Genomic DNA, 18519 nt, shown 5'->3' on the forward strand with positions numbered 1-18519 from the left:
TCTTAAACGGGTGATGTTTCTTACAACCACAACTGTACCTATTGTCAATGGCCTAGCCAAACAGACCAATTGTGAGAAAATGTCCCTGGGTTGAGAGATGGCCTCAATCATAATGGTCACTCTAGCTGAGCTCCACAAAACCTGTGGGGAGATGAGAAAACTTCCAGAAGGACAACCATCATTGCAAAACTCCACTGATTGGGGCTTTATGACAGAGTGGCCAGGCAGAAGTTTAAGGCACCTGGTGAACTCTCAGACCGTGAGAATCAAAAATGCCTGGTCTGATGAAACCAAGATTAATGTCATCCATCCACTTTCTAAATGTTTGGAGAAAACCGGCCATCAGTTAATAATGTGGTGCCAATGACAAAGCAAAAGCCAGTAGATCTCCAGCAAGCGTACTTATGCAGGGGCCTCCTGATGTATCTGTGTTTTGAAATCAATAAGAGAGGAGGGAAGGGCCAAAAAAACTATGGAGAAGACCTCACAAAACAAAAATATACCAGTCTAGTCTTGGGATTAAATTCTATGGCTTGTAAGTACTTTCATTTTTCCAGGTTTCATTATCTGCTAGGCCTGCCTTCCAATTACGAAAACTTGCAGCTACTGCGGACCCCCAGGACCGTAATGGAGTGCAGTAAAACACAGTTGCGCACCCAAACCCAAACTCTAAGTAATCCTTCCAATGAGGTCAACACTTCGCTCTCACTTGTGACCTCTTACTCCGAGTTTACCCCCCCAAACCCCTCCTACACCACGACCCTGACCAGGATTTCAGCAAATGGATGAATGGATTGCTTGGCCAGCATCCATTTAATTAGTGAGACTCCCACAACTCTCATGGAGGGATGGGTGAGTGGGCTGTTATATTTGAGATGAGGTTAATTGTTAACAATAAAAACAAATTTGCCCTTTGCCTTCCGATGCCAGGCATCTGTTCCTGTCTGTAGTAGAGAGACGACAGCACAAACTGTAAGTCCCCGGGCTGGCTGCTTGATTTCTGTGTTTGTGTGTTGCTTTCTGAAGTTTCTTCCTAAGGTTTTGGCTTTCGGGGACATTTGGAGCCCAATGGGTTGAATTTTTGGGGCGTATGGCTGCAGCTTTGCTCCCCGGTTGCCCCTCATTCTCCGTCTGCCCATGGAGGTGTTCACCCTGTTGGTGGTGGGGGCAGGGATCCCGACTTATGGACAAAACCAGCGGCTGGCTGTCCTTTATGTTAAGTGTCACGTGACCAAGACAAGCTGGCCACAGTGGAGTAATCCGGTGGACGTCCAAATGGGACACCACTGTCTGATGCGCTTTCTACCCTCCGGCCCACAGATCTCTGGGCACTAGGACAGCCTTGGTGAGTGCGCTTGGCTTGGCTGTGAAGTCCGATCAAAGGTTCCAGATGGATGAACATTTTAGTCGAACAGGCCCCTCTCCTGACCCCCCCCATGCTTTTGCTGTGCTCACTTTGGTTAGCTGAAGGTTCCGGAGAGTTGGAGTCTCCTCCACACACTCACCCTGATGACCTACAACGTTTTTGTGCAGCAGTAGTTGCTCATTGCGGCATGAGCTGGGGTTTGCATGGCCACTGCCATCAACATATTCGAGTCTTTCTATTCAAACCAGAGGAACACTTAGCTACTTAATAAACCAAATTACGGAATTCTCCTAAATCCCAAAGTCATGCAGGTCACAATGCTTGGCAAATGAGAGTAAGTTGAATAGTGTGGCTGGTGATGGACTGAAATCCCATCCAAATTCATTCCTGCTTTTCCTCCATTACTGCTGAGTGGGGGGGCACCATCTACCTATCATGTTTTTAGCAGGACAATGAAATTCTGAAATGGTGGCCAATAGGGCGTCAAACAATCCATCATCGGTTAATCATTCTCTTAATCATGTTGAGGCTCCTGGATACCAGGAGATATCCCAGCAGTTGTGGATATGAGACAAGGGTGCCCACTGACACACACATCCACCAGGCCACACTTGGGTCCACCTAACCTGCATGTTCTTGCAGGACTTGGGAGGACAATACACACAGAAAACATCTGGGCATTGGATGTGAGCCCAGAATGCTAAATCTGTGATGCGACAGCAGCAGCACCACCTACCATGCTCCCCTCAAACAGTCAGTATGGACCTTCAGGTATTGTGGCCCTCAAACTCTTAATTGATTTCCTTTTGCTCCCCCAGATAAAACCAACTGAAATGAAACAAAACCTCTGGCTGTTTCTTCTATGGGCTGCAGTGTTCAGCGCTACCAGCCACAACAAAGATGGAAAACATGAAGAGATGCCACTGGACGTGTTGGCCCTCACAGAGAGAAACAACGACTTCGCCATGACTCTCTACAAGGAGATCGCCGGCTCTCACGACCACAATATTTTCTTCTCCCCACCTTGCCTGGCATCGGCCCCTGCTATGGCTGTCTCTTGGGGCTGGGGGCCAAAACATACAGCCAGATTCTCAAAGCTCTCAATCTCACCAGCTGAAGGATGCTGAGCAGCCATATCTCATCCCGGAACTGTTTCTGAACCTGAAGGCGAAACCTCAGCAGCAACCCGGACCTGGTGATCAACCAGGACAGCTCCATCTTTGCCAGCAGTAGCATGGAACTTCAGGAGGGCTTTGTCAACGATACCAAGGAGTATTTTGGTGCAGAAGTCCTGAAGGTCAATTTTTCAGAGTCTCAGAATGCCAAAGCTGAGATCAACCAGTACGTATCCAAAATGACCCAAGGGCGGATCGAGGCACTTCTGGACAGCGTTGACCCACAGACCAAGCTAATGATGTTGAATTCCATTTTCTTTAAAGGTGAGGATCATCTGCTGTGGTTTCATTTCATCAAATCTTGTCTCAGTCTGTCCATGATTTTTTTGAATAGCACCTTTCATAGAGGGAAACAGAGTGATGTGACATCAACCCACCATTAACATGTACCATCCAGTTGCGAGCTGTAGGCCACATTAAGAACAAGAGATGAAATCACCTCAGATGGAGTACCAGTCCATCACCAACACACACCAAATTCCTCCAGAGATGTTTATTACCTAAAATGCCCATCTTTGGGAGGAAAACAAAAATCAGACCACTATAACATACAACATGAACCCTGGTCCACAGGATATGCTTTGTGCTCCACCAGCCGAACCACATGCAAGTACAAGATGCCTTCAATACGTATGTAGCTGTCGATCACAATTGAATGAGACTTCCATAGTTACTGAAGGGTTCTCTAATTGATTTTCCTAATCCGCTTTATCCATTATGGAGCCCAAGAGTAATGGGGGAGGGCATGAACCACTCCTAGATGGGACTGCGGTGAACGCCAGGGGAGTCGCACACTGCAAAACACATCACAGTCGCCTGTGATGGTGTGTGGAAGGAGACGAGCAAAACTGTGAAGATCTCCATGCGAAAAGCTTAATTGGTCAGTGCAGTGTAGGAGAAGTAAGGAATGTGCAACGCAGCAGATGTGCGACGGGCAACACAGTCACTGTAGACTGGCCGGCTTGGGCTAATTAGAAGGGAGCCTCTTAAGTTCATTGTTTTAAATGGGCTTTCTGTCATCTGAAAAGCACTGAGATTCCACCTTTGAGTTTTTGGGTGTGTTGAAAGTGTAGTGACAGATGGGCAGGAGTCTTAAGCATGTAAATCAAAAAAAGCTCCTGTATGTCACTCGGAAATTCTTCTCACCATCAAACTCTAACAATGGCTTACTTTGTTTTTTTTCTTGTGTTATTCTGAGGCTAAACTGGGCTTGCTGCTTTGCATGTCCATCTTTTATTAACAATGTGCCTCTGACCCCGCCCCCACTGGCTCTCACAGTTAGGTAAGTGTGGTTGCTATTGACAACATGGTGGTGCCCATAAAAATAAAAAAAATATAGGCAATTCTTGTTATCCGGGGGTTTATGCTCCAGAAAATCCCTTCAGATATGGAAAATAGCATTGATCCTATGGGGAAAAATTGGGTTAGGTTCTGATGGGATGTCAAATTAGGGAGAGGACTGACAGGGAGACTTACCAGCCATCTGCTCTCGACCCTCAAGGCTTGGTAGACATCCTTGTTAATCTATGGAAACTTTATTATGATGTTTACTTCCTCTCGATTGTCTTCTAGGCGCTCTGCCAAAGTCAATCCAAGAACCCTACTAAACCATCCAGTCGGTACTAGCCATGGCTGATGTGTACAACGAGCAGGGACTTGCACACTTCATGGGGCTTCCTCGTTCATGGGAAACATTCATGAGCGCCAGTAACCATCATGAATGCACTCAGTGGCCTCTTGAGAACGGAAATCCTTTACTGTTTAATAGTCTAACCCAGGGCTGTGGAGTCGGTACATGAAACCTTCGACTCCGACTCCTCAATTTATGGTACAACCAACTCAGATGTTATAATTAGATTCCTATATTTACTGTGTTGACTGAAAGTCCACAACATACGAGATACATGGTGGATGGTCGTGGCCAACGTGATTCATCTTTTAGCACCCTAACCCGTTAATGTTTGGGCTTAAAAGCCATAGTGATGTCACTGTGGTTTATTAATATTATTTATTAAAGAAGCTGCAAACCTTTTGTTACATTAAACAAAAGAAAAAAACTTACAAAATTAAAAAGAAGCTATATTTTTATTTAAAAGGCTATAGAGAAAGAGTTTAATTGAATTAGTATATGAGAAATTGGATATTTTCACACATTACAGTTTATGTTTAGTCTATACCTTTTTTTTACCAACTCTGACTCCAGTAACCCAATAATTGCTTTTGTCTCCGACTCCATGACCCCATAACTCTGTGACTTCACATCACAACTCCATAACTTCACAGCTCCAGCTCCACAACTCAGACTCCAGTAACCCAATAATTTGCTTTCATCTATGACTCTACAACTCCAACTCCGACTCTACAGCCCTGGATCCAATCTACATTTAAAATTCTATTCATAATAAATCTCTCAGAACCACTTGTCTACTCATAAAAGTTCAGCTTGTTGAAATGATCATTAAGAGCAGCAGCTAAGGAGAAGATCAACCTTGGTGTTATGTCAGGACAGACGAGATTTGGAGAAGGATGTGAAAACCAAAACGGATCAAAACTGGGAGATCAAAGAAAACCACGTGTTGAACATAGGGCAAAACGCTAAGTCAGGGAAACAAGTGAAAGATTAATATGCAGGCAGAAAAAATGCACAAAGATTTTAGCAAATGGTAAAAGTTTTGTTTTTATCCACAGCTCAGAGACAGAAAAGATCACCCCGGTAGATCTTTTATTCCGTGAGTTGCAACACCCAGGTCATGACCTCCAAAGACACGCCCATAACTACCATCGTGTTCTAACAACATGCGTCTAAAATCATAGCAAATATGCACAAAAAACAATGGTGACTGTGACAGGCACAAAAATTCATTTGCAATTCGAATACACTGGAACAGCAAAAAAAACAAAAATACCAGGAATTAATTGAGGTGTTTTGCAAACCCCCATCATGAAATTTGAGGCACAATTGCCTGTAAAAGGAAGACTTTCTAACAATTGGTAACTCTGCAGTGGCAGACTGGGAACAGAACATCTAGAAAGGAGACACTGAGATAGGAAAATCTTTGAGGTTTGTGTTTAGTTGGTGGCGCTGGATATCGGTAGCAGAAGAAGATCCAGGCTGTTTGGCACATCTGATTAGTGAAGCATGGAGATGCTGAATGACGGACTGCGAGTAAGCAGTCAAAGTCATTTTGTTCTCTTTAAGAAGACGCCACATTCAGTTTGTCCATTTGATTCCATCTCTGCCCCTCACATCTTGCTAGACGTGAGTAACATTTACAGTCTGCATATACACACCATGGACAAGTTACTACTGCTGGGTGAAAGACATACTGAACTGTGGGAGGACATGTCTGTCGTATTACTACATCCTAAGACTTAAACCCTGGCGTCTCTCGATTGGAGAATTTACGACCTCCCCAAGTTGACAAGGAGGTCCTCCTAAAATACAAAGTCACCATACCAGACAGAGAGGTGTCTGTGCACGTCCACCATCCACACAACTGTACCTCCCAGGATAGGCGCCAGAGCCCATGATCCAAAAATGGACTACGTGTTTCTGTATGGTCAATAAATGTATATAAGTTTGAAATATGACAGGAAAATTTCATCTTCGCATTGAATTCTGGATAAAAAATGTCATGGAAGAAGCAAACCCAACATTGTAACTGATGTGAAGATTGAGTTTACAACTGCTATGTGCATCTGGTTGGAGGAGAGTCAAGACGACCAACATATATTTAAGAATTCTTAATCAGATGATGGTGTGGTTATGTCTTCAAATATGCCCCCCTCTCATGAGCGAATATGAGTAATTACGATGTGTGGCATCGCTTCCACCCACCCACTATCACTTTGACATTTGTCTCGTTCAGTATTCGTGAGTACCATTAGCACGTAGCGCGTAAATCGAGAAGCTGTAAATGATTGGCATGTGGGCGCACACAATGCAATTAATGACATGTTGTGTTCCTTAGGTAAATGGAAGCAGCCGTTCAATGCCAGCGACACAGAGGAAAGCCGATTCTACGTGAACAAATACAAAGTGGTGAGAGTGCCCATGATGTACAAGAGTGACCGATTCCAGATGGCCTATGACTCCACCCTGAAGCTGATCATTCTCAAGTTGCCCTACAGAGGAAATGCAGCCATGTTAGTTCTGCTTCCAGAGAAGGATGTGGACCATGACTCCATCGATGAGGAGATCTCAGCTAAACACCTCACAGGATGGCTGAAGAAACTCAAATCAATGTGAGTCTTGTTGAATGTTTAATGAGGAGAAGCTAATGAGGTGGGTAGAGGGGGCAGAATGCCAGGCAACAGCTTCAGAGAGGGCACGTTGTAGAGAATACTGTTCTGGTCCTAGGATATTCAGCTGGCTACACTCTTGTAGGGTCACTCCTCAATGCACTGGTCCACATCACAGTTTTCACTGCCGCTTGATGTTACAGCACACGGGACTTGTAGGATTCTGATTTGGTTGAATTACATTGAGTTTGATGGCCTTCACAAATTTTTTTGCTCAAGAAGCCATAGTTACACAGATGAAAATAAGAACTCAGATACCACATGTTGTGGTAGACACGTGGTATGGTTCTCTGTTGCTGACAGTCGCGATATGGTCACCTCATCAAGCACATTCTTTCAGTCGTGAAGGTCAGAAGTGCTCATGTTTGAAAGCAAAGCTTCAAAGAGTCATTTATTAATAAAGCAAAACTTGACCTCGATACAATGACCAGTGAAGAGAAAACTATCATGGTGTAGAGCAATACCAAAATCTGCAGTACAGTTTGGGCCATGTCATAAAATTTAATTCTGTGAACACAGTTCTTGAGCATTGTGCAAAATGGCTGCGGGGACAAAGATTAAGTAGTTTGTCCATCTTCTCAACAAGCATGGGATAGAAAGGAGACTTGAGGACCTGAAGGGCCATCAAATAAGTAAGCCTCCCCACAAGAGGAGAGTGGGACAGTTTTCATACTTGGGACCATTGAGGTTGGGTGGGCACAATTAATGGAGGATGAGACAAAGCTGGGAATAATGATGTCTGAGTATTACAATAAACACTTTGAGGAGATTTTTGGGGGCCCTTTTAATTATCTTCCAAAATACTGTATGTGATGCAGTAGGGAGACCTACCTTTCCCATTTCTTCTAATCTTGTGTCCATTTCTGGTCATTGTTCCACATCCCTGTGCTGCCAGTTTGAACCACATTTTTGCTTGTCCTTGCCTGGCCTACTTCTTGTGTGCCCCCTTCTGCAACCATGAATTGGGTCATATACAGTAAATTTGAGAAAGAAGTGGACTTCTCTCTTTAGAATCCACTCCTAGCTTCAAGAGAGAATCCAGAAGCTTGTGAAGAACCATGGTCCTTGTTACATTTTTATATTTCCTGGTACTGGAATGGCACTTATGACATCAAACCCAATGTGATTTCAAATACAAGTACCCCAAATGGAAGTGCGGTCCTGTCCTTCAAGTTCCTCCAAGATTAGATTGTTTTGCATGTGGAGATTTCCCTTCTATTGTTCATCTCAGTTACTTCTTATTTCGCTTTGCCCTCCTTTGTTGGGGAGGACAGTTTACTGATCACATTCTTCATGTTTCTACTGATAATCACTCATCTGCTTGTAGCCCCCTTAATGTTATGCTTATCTCCAGAAAAACAAAAAATTGGTGTTACGTGTAAGAGAAACATGTACATGCGAAAATGTCAACATCATCGTAGTAGGAAAGTCACATCCAGCGTGTCCACTGCTGTGCTGATGCATATTTTGAAATTTGTGCTTTGGGTGACATGTTTTCAGACAGTCACCAACACAACACAGGCACTACTCGAGCAGATGGCCAAAGATTCTGTTTGCGTGCTTTCTCTGTTGCTTGTGCATGACAAGGCAGAATGTCAGTGCCTGACCTGCACGATTGACGTGCTGCCCCTGGTATTATTGTGGGCTACCACAGTACAACGCTTAGTGACTTCTCATTTCCTCAACATGAACACTGACAGTTGCTGCATTGGGAACAGCACTTAGGGGCCTGATGTCTTTGTTGACCTTCTACTTGATTGCAATCATTTTGCTTTTTTTTTGCCACACAGCTACAGCACCACACTGCAGCTTGGCATGTCCACGTGATGAGGGTCACCGGGCAAAGCACAGTGGTTAGGTCACACCGTGCCATACACATCAGATTTATTTTAAGAGGCATAGATAGATAGATAGATAGATAGATAGATAGATAGATAGATAGATAGATAGATAGATAGATAGATAGATAGATAGATAGATAGATAGATAGATAGATAGATAGATAGATAGATAGATAGATAGTGTGGAATGTAGGGGGTGCTCCAGCTCCCCAAACACCTGACACAAAGGACACAAATGTAAAAGGAACGAAAGAGTTTTTTGTGGGAAATTCTTCAGGTAAGTGTTTTCCACCACAGCCACAAGTACAATAAACACAGCAAGCACATAGCAATGCTTTTTTTTTCTCTCTCTTCTCTCTCTCTCTTTACCACTGCCTCTACTCATTCACACAAGCATTGTCTACCTTCCTTCGGAATCTGGCTTGGTTCAAGTGTGGCAAGCAGTTCCTTTTTCTGTTACACCCAGAAGCACTTCTGGTGTTCCAAAGCTGTACAGTAGCTTGGAAGCACTTCCAAGTGAGGCAAGAGCCAACAAAGTTGGGCTCCCAAGTCCCTACAGCACCCCCTGGTAGGCACCCAAGAACTCCAGTTCCCCTTGATGCCCTGTGGGAAACCGTGCTGCTGGTGCAACCAGGAGGGTCTGCCATCTAGCAATCCTGTTCCATCTTGAGGGCATCCCAGCCAGGTAAGGATACTGGCTGTCCCTCATGATAGATAGATAGATAGATAGATAGATAGATAGATAGATAGATAGATAGATAGATAGATAGATAGATAGATAGATAGATAGATAGATAGATAGATAGATAGATCCCTCTACTGGTGTAAAGTACTGAGGTCCAGCTGTATCCAGAGCTTGCTTCACACTGCATGTAGAACTTGGCACCAGATCGTGCCCATTTGGATGTTATGTACTGTATACACGACAGCCTTCCCTCATAACCCATAAGACTTCTTATGTCACAATCAGGAACACACATCTTCCATATATTTTTGATGATTGCTTGACACACATCTCACAGTTTGTACAAATTCAGTGCTGGGTGATTGGCTTCATCATTGTCATCATTATGTAGTGTAAAGCAGGTATTTAATAGTTATAATAGGTTGATGAGTGAAAAACGACACTCACCCATAGGTTGGGTGTCTGACTTTGTGGACCAGTACCATCTGCAGACTGGTTTATCTACCATGCACAAGAAGTATCAGGAGACTGAAAAGCATCGGCTTGTCATCTGCAGACAAGCAAATGGTTTACATTGATTTTTACAATACTGCTCAACATAGCGGTTTGTTTCAACAATTCTTTTCCCCACCAAATTATCATTGACAAATTGTAACTATTTCACATAAACATGATCAATAGACACATTTAGTTGAATGTTATCTGTAAATAGGCAACAAGGAGGTGCAGGAATGTCAGTGCCAAACACGAACATCACTGAATCTTGGCAGGTCTGAATCTGCCAAACAGATGGCGCTTTCACTGTCAATGTCCGATGGCAAATTCACATCGTCATCACTAACACTTGATTCGAACAATGGTTCAGTTTCAGTTTGATCTAAAACTAGCTTGAATAAGGGCTTTAACCTGAAAATCACTCCAGAGGCACAATGTACAATGATCGACCCTGCTCTGTCACCCCCAAAGGTCATGCAAAAAGACAATTCCCCTGGATGGATTAATAAAGTATATCAATTCAGTTCAATTTATGGCTTTGCGTTTGCCACTGTGTTTTTTGTTTGAAGGCTCCACCCTTCTCATAAATATTGATGAGTTACCATAAAGTGGCAGATCGCATAGAAATATTCATGATTTTTTTGCAGCATGATGCTATTTCATCCATTAGATGGCAGCAGAATAACATCCTGAGGGTCACTCAGAGAGGATCATTATTAGACACGCAGAGTGTGACTCGGGAATAACTGCATTTATTGAGTGGCTGAATGCATGTAAATACTCCTGATTTTAAGCAGCATGATATTATTTCAGCCACTAGATATAGAGTTCTGTCCTGGGAGATATTTGGGCTTAACACTGTGAAGCAGATCATTACACGTCACGCTGAGCCTGACTCGGGAATAGCCGTATTTGCACAGAATTCCGAGCCCAAGTCAACATTGAGTGTTAACGCCAAGGAGGTTAACAACGACATCAACTTGATCTTTTACCTCCCTTTTCATTTGCCAGTCTAACGTCACTGTCACACTCTTCATGAATCGATACTAAAGCTCGAGTCCAGCAGCTTTTCGCTATTTGAATTTCCCTTCTTTGTTTTCACTAAGATTTCACATGTTATTTAACTCCATACCAGGGCCAGACATGCACTGTGTTGTGAACTTTGACTATTGTGGATTCTTAGTGCACAAAGTAATGGAGAAAAGGAAATCAAAATTTCTAATTCCACATAAAAATGTTTACCTCTTTCAAATGTAAGTTCCCAGCAGGTCACTCTGGTAGCCTGTCATTTACTTTAAAATTATTTCAGAAAGGACACCAAAAGCAAATTAATGGGCCAATGTGAACATCCCAAGACTGAACTCAGCAGTTCACACATCTTCTCTGGATACGCTTTAAGGCAAAACGGTGGGGACTGTTGGGCATTTCACTGTTTGAATGTTCTCCTTTTTATTTTGCCAGAAAACTGGAGGTCTTCCTCCCTCGGTTCAAGCTGGAGCAGTCCTACAAAATGCACAAAATTCTGCCCCGCCTCGGGATTACGGACATGTTCACCGAATTGGCCGACCTGTCCCATATTGCCGACAACAGGCACCTGAAAGTGTCCGAGGTCAGTTGGGATCATGTGATGTTTTCTCTGCATTCTTTTCAGGTTGAGAGCTGATTGGTTTAAATGATGTGATGGTAAGTATTGAAAAAAAAGAAGAAGATGTCAGACAGAAGGTTAGAGAACTGTTGAAGGAACTCTGGGAAATGAAACGCTTTACCGTACGTAAGCTCGATTTTTGCGTGGCTTGGCCTTGACACTGTATTTAAGTGATGTGTACGCCGTCTTTTAGAACGTCTTCAGACCCCTTCACATTTTCACATTTTGTTACGGTGCAGATTTGTACTAAAATTATTATTATTTTTTTATTATAACAATTATTATATATAATTATTATATAACAAAATTATTTTAATTATTTTTTATTTTAACAATTAATTTTTTCCCACTCAACACCTTGGAATGACAAAGCAAGAATAGGAGTTTAGAGATTTTTATCAGTTTATTACAAATAAAAAATGAAATTTCCCAGTGGCACAAATATTTAGACCTCTTGCTATGACATTTCAAATATTGCTCAGGTGCATCTCATTCTATTGATTATCGCTGAGATGTTTCTACACCTGAGCCTCCCTGTGGTCAACTCAATTCATTCCTAGCCTGTAGAAGGTCCCGCAGGTGAGCAAAAACCAAACAAATTGCCTGCAGAGCTGAAAGATAGGATGGCATTGAGGCACAGATATGGAGAAGTCTACAAACAAATGTTTGCACCACTGAAGGTCCTTAACAACACAGCGCCCTCCATAATGCTTAAATGGAAGAAGTTTGGAAGAACAACCACAACACTTCTGGGAGTTGGCTGCTTGGCCAAACTGAGTATTTGAGGGAGAAGGACCTTGGTAAGAGAGGTGACCAAGAACCCGAGGATCAATCTGGATGAGCACCAGATAACCTGTGTGGAGGTGGGAGAAAGCTTCTCAAGGACAACCATCACTACAGCACGCCACTGATCTGGCAGAGTGACCACATAACGCATGAAAGCCCACATGGAGTTTGCAGAAGTCATCTATGGACTCTCAGCCTTTGAGAAACAAGATTCTCTGATCTGACAAGACCAGAATCAAACAGTTTGACCTCAGTTCTAAACATCATGTCTGGAGGAAACCAGGCACCACTCATGACCTGTGCAATACCATTCCTACAGTGAAGCATGGTGATGGCAGCATCAGGGTCTAGGAGATTTTTCAGGGTTGATGGAATGGTCGAGCAAAGTACAGAGATATTCTTAATGAAATCCTGCTCCAGAACATTCTGGACCTTAGACTTTGGCCCAGTCTGAGGTCCAATCAGAGGTTTAAAAGTGGTTTAAAGCAAAAACTCTGGGAAGATCCTTGAGTGGCCCAGCCAGAGGGTGCACTTGAACCCAGTTGATCTCCTTCTAACCTGACAGAGCTTGAAATCAAGGCATGTGAAGCTCATGGCATCAAACTTGAGATGACTCCTGGCTAGAACTGCTGCCAAAGTGCTCAGTTTTTATTTTTAGTACATGTTTTCACTTTGTCATTCTGGGGTGTTGAGTGTTTCTTGATGGTGAAAAAATGAATTTCAGTGATTGTAGCACAATGCTGCCAAATTACAAAATGTGAAGCAATTTGAATGTTCTGAAGACTTTCCGAACAGCCTAATTGAGGTGTTGTGATGTCCTGCTGTACTCTGCATACATGAGTATAATAAAACGCTACTGTATATGTGTGTGCCCTGTCCCTCTGAGCAATCTGATTGGTCAGTTTCGCTTTATTCTGATTGGTTGGTTTCACTGTGGTTGCTGAGTCAAACATGATTGAGTCAGGAGATGCTGGACAAGTAAATTTGGCACATAAGGGGATACCAAAGAAAGGTGTAGAACGAATGCTGAGGGTACATGTAAAACAAGAGATATCAAATATTTGAAAATGTACTCTATTAGCTGTCATCGACTGGTGACGTGCTGCAGCCAGTGACAACAACAGACCTAGAAATACTGCAAATGTTAACAACTGTGCAGATGTAACAGACCAACATGGCCTTGTGGGCTGTAGTCGGCAGAGTCATCTGATGACAAAAGAGTGTAATAGCAGCCTGCAAAAGCCTATGAGCTCAGGTAACGTTAACACCCAAACATCTAAGATCAGGGTTGTGGAAGGGTTATCTGACTCAGAGGGCATTATGTGATCTATGGGTTGCAGTTTGACCTGAATCTCTGCTGGTGGTCTTTCATGATTCTGTCTCCTTTTATAGGACTGCCACCTGCTGGTTTTCTGTGGTAGGACAGTGGACCTTACTATCCTAGAATGGCTGTCAGAGACTCCCTCCTTGCAATGCTACTGAGGCCTTGCCCAAACAATGTAAAAAATCCAAGGTGCTGGACTCACAGCCCCTGCAGGTCCTCTCTTGTCAATGATATTTATTGGTGTTCTTTAGGAAGATTTTTTTAAAATGGACAAACTGGTTAGAAACTTTACTGCAGTTCAGCAGTCCACATTGCCTGTGGCTGCCCCACAAATCCAGTGACTTGGGTACAAATTCCGTGCCCAGACTTCATCTGTTTGGAATCTGCACATTCTCTGCATGTCTCCCTTGATTTTCTTTACGTTCCCCAAGTGTCTGCTTATTTGATTATTCAGGGACTCTAAATGTCAGCATAGGTTTTCCTCTACAAAATGTGCCTGTTAAGGTCATTGACGATTCCAAACTAGCACCATGTCAGTGAGTTTGCCCCCCTGATGCACTGGTGGCCCCTTCTGGGTTAGTGTCTGATGACTCTCTGTGACCCAGAACTGGAATTAGTGCGTTTGACAGAGCTATAGTTAAGAAATGGTGTTACAGCTAAGTCATTCTCGATGCTTTTGCTCCAGATAAAGGCTTGAATGCCCCCCAAGAGCTGGAAGGACATCATAAACAATCTGCTAGTCTTTCCTCCTTGCTTTTCCCATAAATCTTTCCAGTTGACTTTTCTTTTCTCAGTGCATTCTCACCTTGTCCACAGTCCCTGCTTTGTCTGAACCACTGCTCTTACATACCCCATTTGCCCAACCCCATCGTTGTATTTCCTCCACCATCATGACTCGCCTTTGCCTTTGTGTTGCCTTTTGGGGCAAAACCTGTGCCAAGACCTCCTCTTCTGCACATCTTAGTGCTGCTTTTATCTGCTTAACGGACTCTGCTGAATGCCACTTCCTCCCTGGTCCTGTGTGCAATATCCATGTGACCACTATCACAGGATTCTGAAAATATCATCTCAAGCCTCACCTTCACACACGTGACCTCTTCTGTCAATCCCACAGGCAACTCCAAAGCCCCTTTGCCAAACTCCTTAGAAATCTTGGTAGGTTCACCCACTTCTTGATAAAGGGACTGACTGTTCATCTCTACATCTTTTCAACATGAGCGATGGAAACATCAAAGACAGCCAGGGACCACAACATCCGAGGAAGAAAACCACCCTGAAGGCACCACAGCTTGAGGTTCCTTTGAAGCAAAGTTTTAAGTGCTCTCTGATGATTTCTTCCATAAACAGGTCCATTTGATTTTTATCAGTGAGGTTTACATCATACCAACGCTCCAATCATTTATGTAGCATTTCTGGTACAGTAGGAACCATCTTCCCTGCCGCACGGAACTTATGGTCCATCAGCCTTCCCTTGACTATAGACCATCTGAACTCCATTCTCTGCTTTTATTTCAGGTTATCCACAAATCATCCCTGGAGGTAGACGAGAGAGGGACAGAGGCGGCCAGCGCCACGGCCACCGGCATCACTGGATACTCCCTGCCCCCCACCTTCAAGGTGGACCGGCCTTTCCTCTTCTTGATTTACCATGAAATCACCAACTGCTTGCTGTTTATGGGCCGAGTCGTCGACCCCACGGAGAAGTGAGCTGTGTCTTTGGGTCCTCGTGGTTTTTGCTTGGAATCGATTAAGATGATAATTCAATTTTTTAAGATGTAGCTTCCTGTCAGTGAGGAAGACTTGATTGGTATGAGTACCCAGGCAATTAGAACTCTAACAGAAAGAGTTAAGTAATGATCATCAGTCAGGCCACCAATGTTGTTCGCTGTAGTTGACCTTCAGTGCTTGTAATCTTCTACGCCTGGTCTTACTTTAATGATGTAGGAATGCGTCCATTTAAGAAAAACACAAATAAAGCGACCTTTACAACTCCGTCAGCAGGCTACTCTCTTCTTTCTAACTACTAAAAAGTGTCAAGTGTGTCTGAGTCCGGGCAGGCCACATCAGTATGAGTTCCATAGTGGAGCTGAAAGTGACTTGCTGTGGTCAATGCTAGTGGTGCCATTGCATTTGGATGTATCACATACAGAATATTCAGAAACAACTGGAAATGTCTGATGATCTGTTTAACTTGCCTACCGAAAATGGTGATGTCAACTGGACGGCATCAATGGCCCCCTTCCATAATGCTTGACTGCCCAACGCTCGGCCATGATGATGGACTTCATACATTTCTGTAGCCGTCTAGAAGCTTCCAGCATGTCTGTAAGAAGTCCTTTGGCCCTAGAAGAAGATTTCAGCTCTTTCCAAAGGTCTTTAATTGGGATTGAGATCAGAACCCCATGATGGAACATTCCATTTACTCTTTTGTGTATTTTGGATCCTGGACTCTTATCTCTGCCCTACATCTCATTTTCCACAACGTCCTGCTAACACTCAGATTTTATGATCACATCAATATGTAGAGGGGTTAGGTTGGGTTATTGGAGTTAGGGTATCTAGTATCAGCCGGCAAAGCAGCCCCACAAGCTTAGGGACCCTTAACCATATTTGACTGTAGGTCCAAAGCGGTCCTCCTTCTAAGCTTCATCATCTCACTGGTCTGAAGAGCTCCAGTTTTGTTTCATCAGTCCCAGAAGGATTTTGGTTTCCTTCACTATGTCATTTTTTTTATGTATGGAGGGTCCTCCTTTGCCTTTGCCCATAAAGCCCTACTCAGTTTAGTGTGTGGAATGTCAGACCAGTTGAGCCGCTCATTCTAGATCGGCTGCAGGAATGATTCATGTGGTGAACTTGCCACATTTGACACCAACCTACCAAGACCCACCATGTCTTGGGAGCTTCTTGACAGTTCCATGAAAAGCAGGCCTCCTTGGTAACATTAGGGCCTGTGCAGGGCACTGGAGATGGCCGGTTGGTGTCTTTTAGGTAATAATACTTTTCTCTGATGGTCTCATCGATAAATGGGAAATAAAAGAGAGTTTTTGAAGCATTTAGGCCATCATTCATTGGTTAATTTGTGTCATGTGACTATTTGCCAGCAATTGTAGGTCAGTTGAATTTTCAGTAGACTCCAGTTGCGGACCTCCAGAGTTACATTCCATTGAGGAGGCTGTCCTTTTATATTATACATCAGTGATGAGGCCTGGTTACACAATGGATAAGATTAGGGTTATCTTACTCAAGTCACATAAACCAAATAACAAAACTCTGCAATCCAATTGGCTGTCCAGCGGAGCTACTGAATCAGGGAGCTGCAGAGGTCTGTAGCTGGACCCATCTCCGAATTTTACTACACTAATAGTTGAGTTCTACTAATCAAACTGGCTTGAATTGTTGAAATGGACCTCCTAATGACTTGAAGTGTAAACTGGGGTGCAACCTCAGTGGATCAGACCTCATCATACTGCCCCTACAGGCTTGTCGTTAATGGTAGCAGCTCTCGGTGGTCTGAGATAGATATTGATATGAGTGTTTGAGGGGCGGTGTTGTTTTTATTATATTTATATATATTTTTGAGGCTACCTAAAATGTTTATTTTCCCCTTAGAGAGAGTAAATGATCATCCATCCATCCATCCATTTTCCAACCTGCTGAATCCGAACACAGGGTCACGGGGGTCTGCTGGAGCCAATCCCAGCCAACACAGGGCACAAGGCAGGAACCAATCCCGGGCAGGGTGCCAACCCACCACAGGACACACACAAGCACACACTAGAGCCAATTTAGAATCACCAATCCACCTAACCTGCATGTCTTTGGACTGTAGGAGGAAACCCACGCAGACACGGGGAGAACATGCAAACTCCATGCAGGGAGGACCCGGGTCTCCTAACTGCAAGGCAGCAGCGCTACCACTGTGCCACCCGTAAATGATCATTCATTCATTTATCCATTCATCACACACACTTACTTTTGTCATTTCACAGACTTCATTTCTACTGCTTTTCAGCCCTTTTCCCACCATGCCAGTCTCCATTTCCAGTTACAGATCAGGATATCCCCCTCACTTCCTGACGCTGCTCTATTTCCCAACATTCTTACACTACTCACAGCCCATTGTGGCCAATGATCAAAAAACCTAACAGGAATTGTTTGAGATTTATTGTTAAGTGAGCCAGCGTCTCGAAGAAGACCTCTGGGAACTGGCTTATGTGCTGGTGAATGCTATGGTATTGTACTCTCTCATTTCGTTGGTGTAGATCTTGAGAAATGTGGGGCTTGCTTTTAGCTTTTACACTTTTTTTTTGGTTAATGAATAATCACGCATTGGTACACTGCCAGTTTCAGCTAATCTAACAAGTCTGAGTGATAGCGTCTCACGGCGGAAAGTTCTTCTGATTTAATGGCCTGACATGGGAGAACAGCACGGTGACGCAGCGGTCAGCACTTTACACTATGCACCTCACGGCTGACTCCACACACTTTCACACAGATGTCTGCATCCTAAAGACATGGTGGGCAGACACAAGCTCAGTGCGAGTCGTGTGTGAGGCAGCTCTGCCCTAACAGGTAAGAAAGTTAAGATGTGGGACCAAGGACTGGTAGAAAGGCACTATATTAGAGCAGACCACTGCTGTGACCACAGATACCGATAGATAGATAGACTGGGAAGGCACCATAGAATTGATTTATAAATGTCAAAGGCTCTATAAATCACAGATAGATAGATAGATAGATAGATAGATAGATAGATAGATAGATAGATAGATAGATAGATAGATAGATAGTGTAAGTAAATGGACACTAGGTGGCACTGTTGCCCACCTTTTTCCCAACAGACAGTATGCAGGACACGGGACAAAATCACAAAGAAGATATTTATTTTCTTTCTTCTTCT

General features: G+C 43.6%; 1 protein-coding gene across 1 annotated transcript; it reads left to right on the forward strand.

Moving 5' to 3' along the window:
* The first annotated feature begins 841 nt into the window (after positions 1–841).
* Positions 842–15616, forward strand: LOC114666708 (protein Z-dependent protease inhibitor-like). The gene is made up of 5 exons (XM_028821671.2): positions 842–972; positions 2185–2805; positions 6513–6786; positions 11326–11473; positions 15135–15616. The coding sequence occupies exons 2-5, from the start codon at positions 2601–2603 to the stop codon at positions 15324–15326; spliced, it is 819 nt and encodes a 272-aa protein (XP_028677504.2). The 5' UTR covers positions 842–972; positions 2185–2600; the 3' UTR covers positions 15327–15616.
* Positions 15617–18519: the final 2903 nt, after the last annotated feature.

Source organism: Erpetoichthys calabaricus, chromosome 16 (assembly GCF_900747795.2).
Source record: "Erpetoichthys calabaricus chromosome 16, fErpCal1.3, whole genome shotgun sequence".
Classification (NCBI taxonomy): Eukaryota; Metazoa; Chordata; class Cladistia; order Polypteriformes; family Polypteridae; genus Erpetoichthys; species Erpetoichthys calabaricus.

What these genes read in the sequence shown, in the direction of transcription:
- LOC114666708 (XM_028821671.2), top strand. Translation starts at nt 2,601, where the DNA reads ATGGAACTTCAGGAGGGCTTTGTCAACGATACCAAGGAGTATTTTGGT. An exon ending in CTGAAGAAACTCAAATCAAT is followed by an intron (nt 6,787 to 11,325) that starts GTGAGTCTTGTT and finishes TTATTTTGCCAG; the next exon opens with AAAACTGGAGGTCTTCCTCC. An exon ending in GGCACCTGAAAGTGTCCGAG is followed by an intron (nt 11,474 to 15,134) that starts GTCAGTTGGGAT and finishes CTTTTATTTCAG; the next exon opens with GTTATCCACAAATCATCCCT.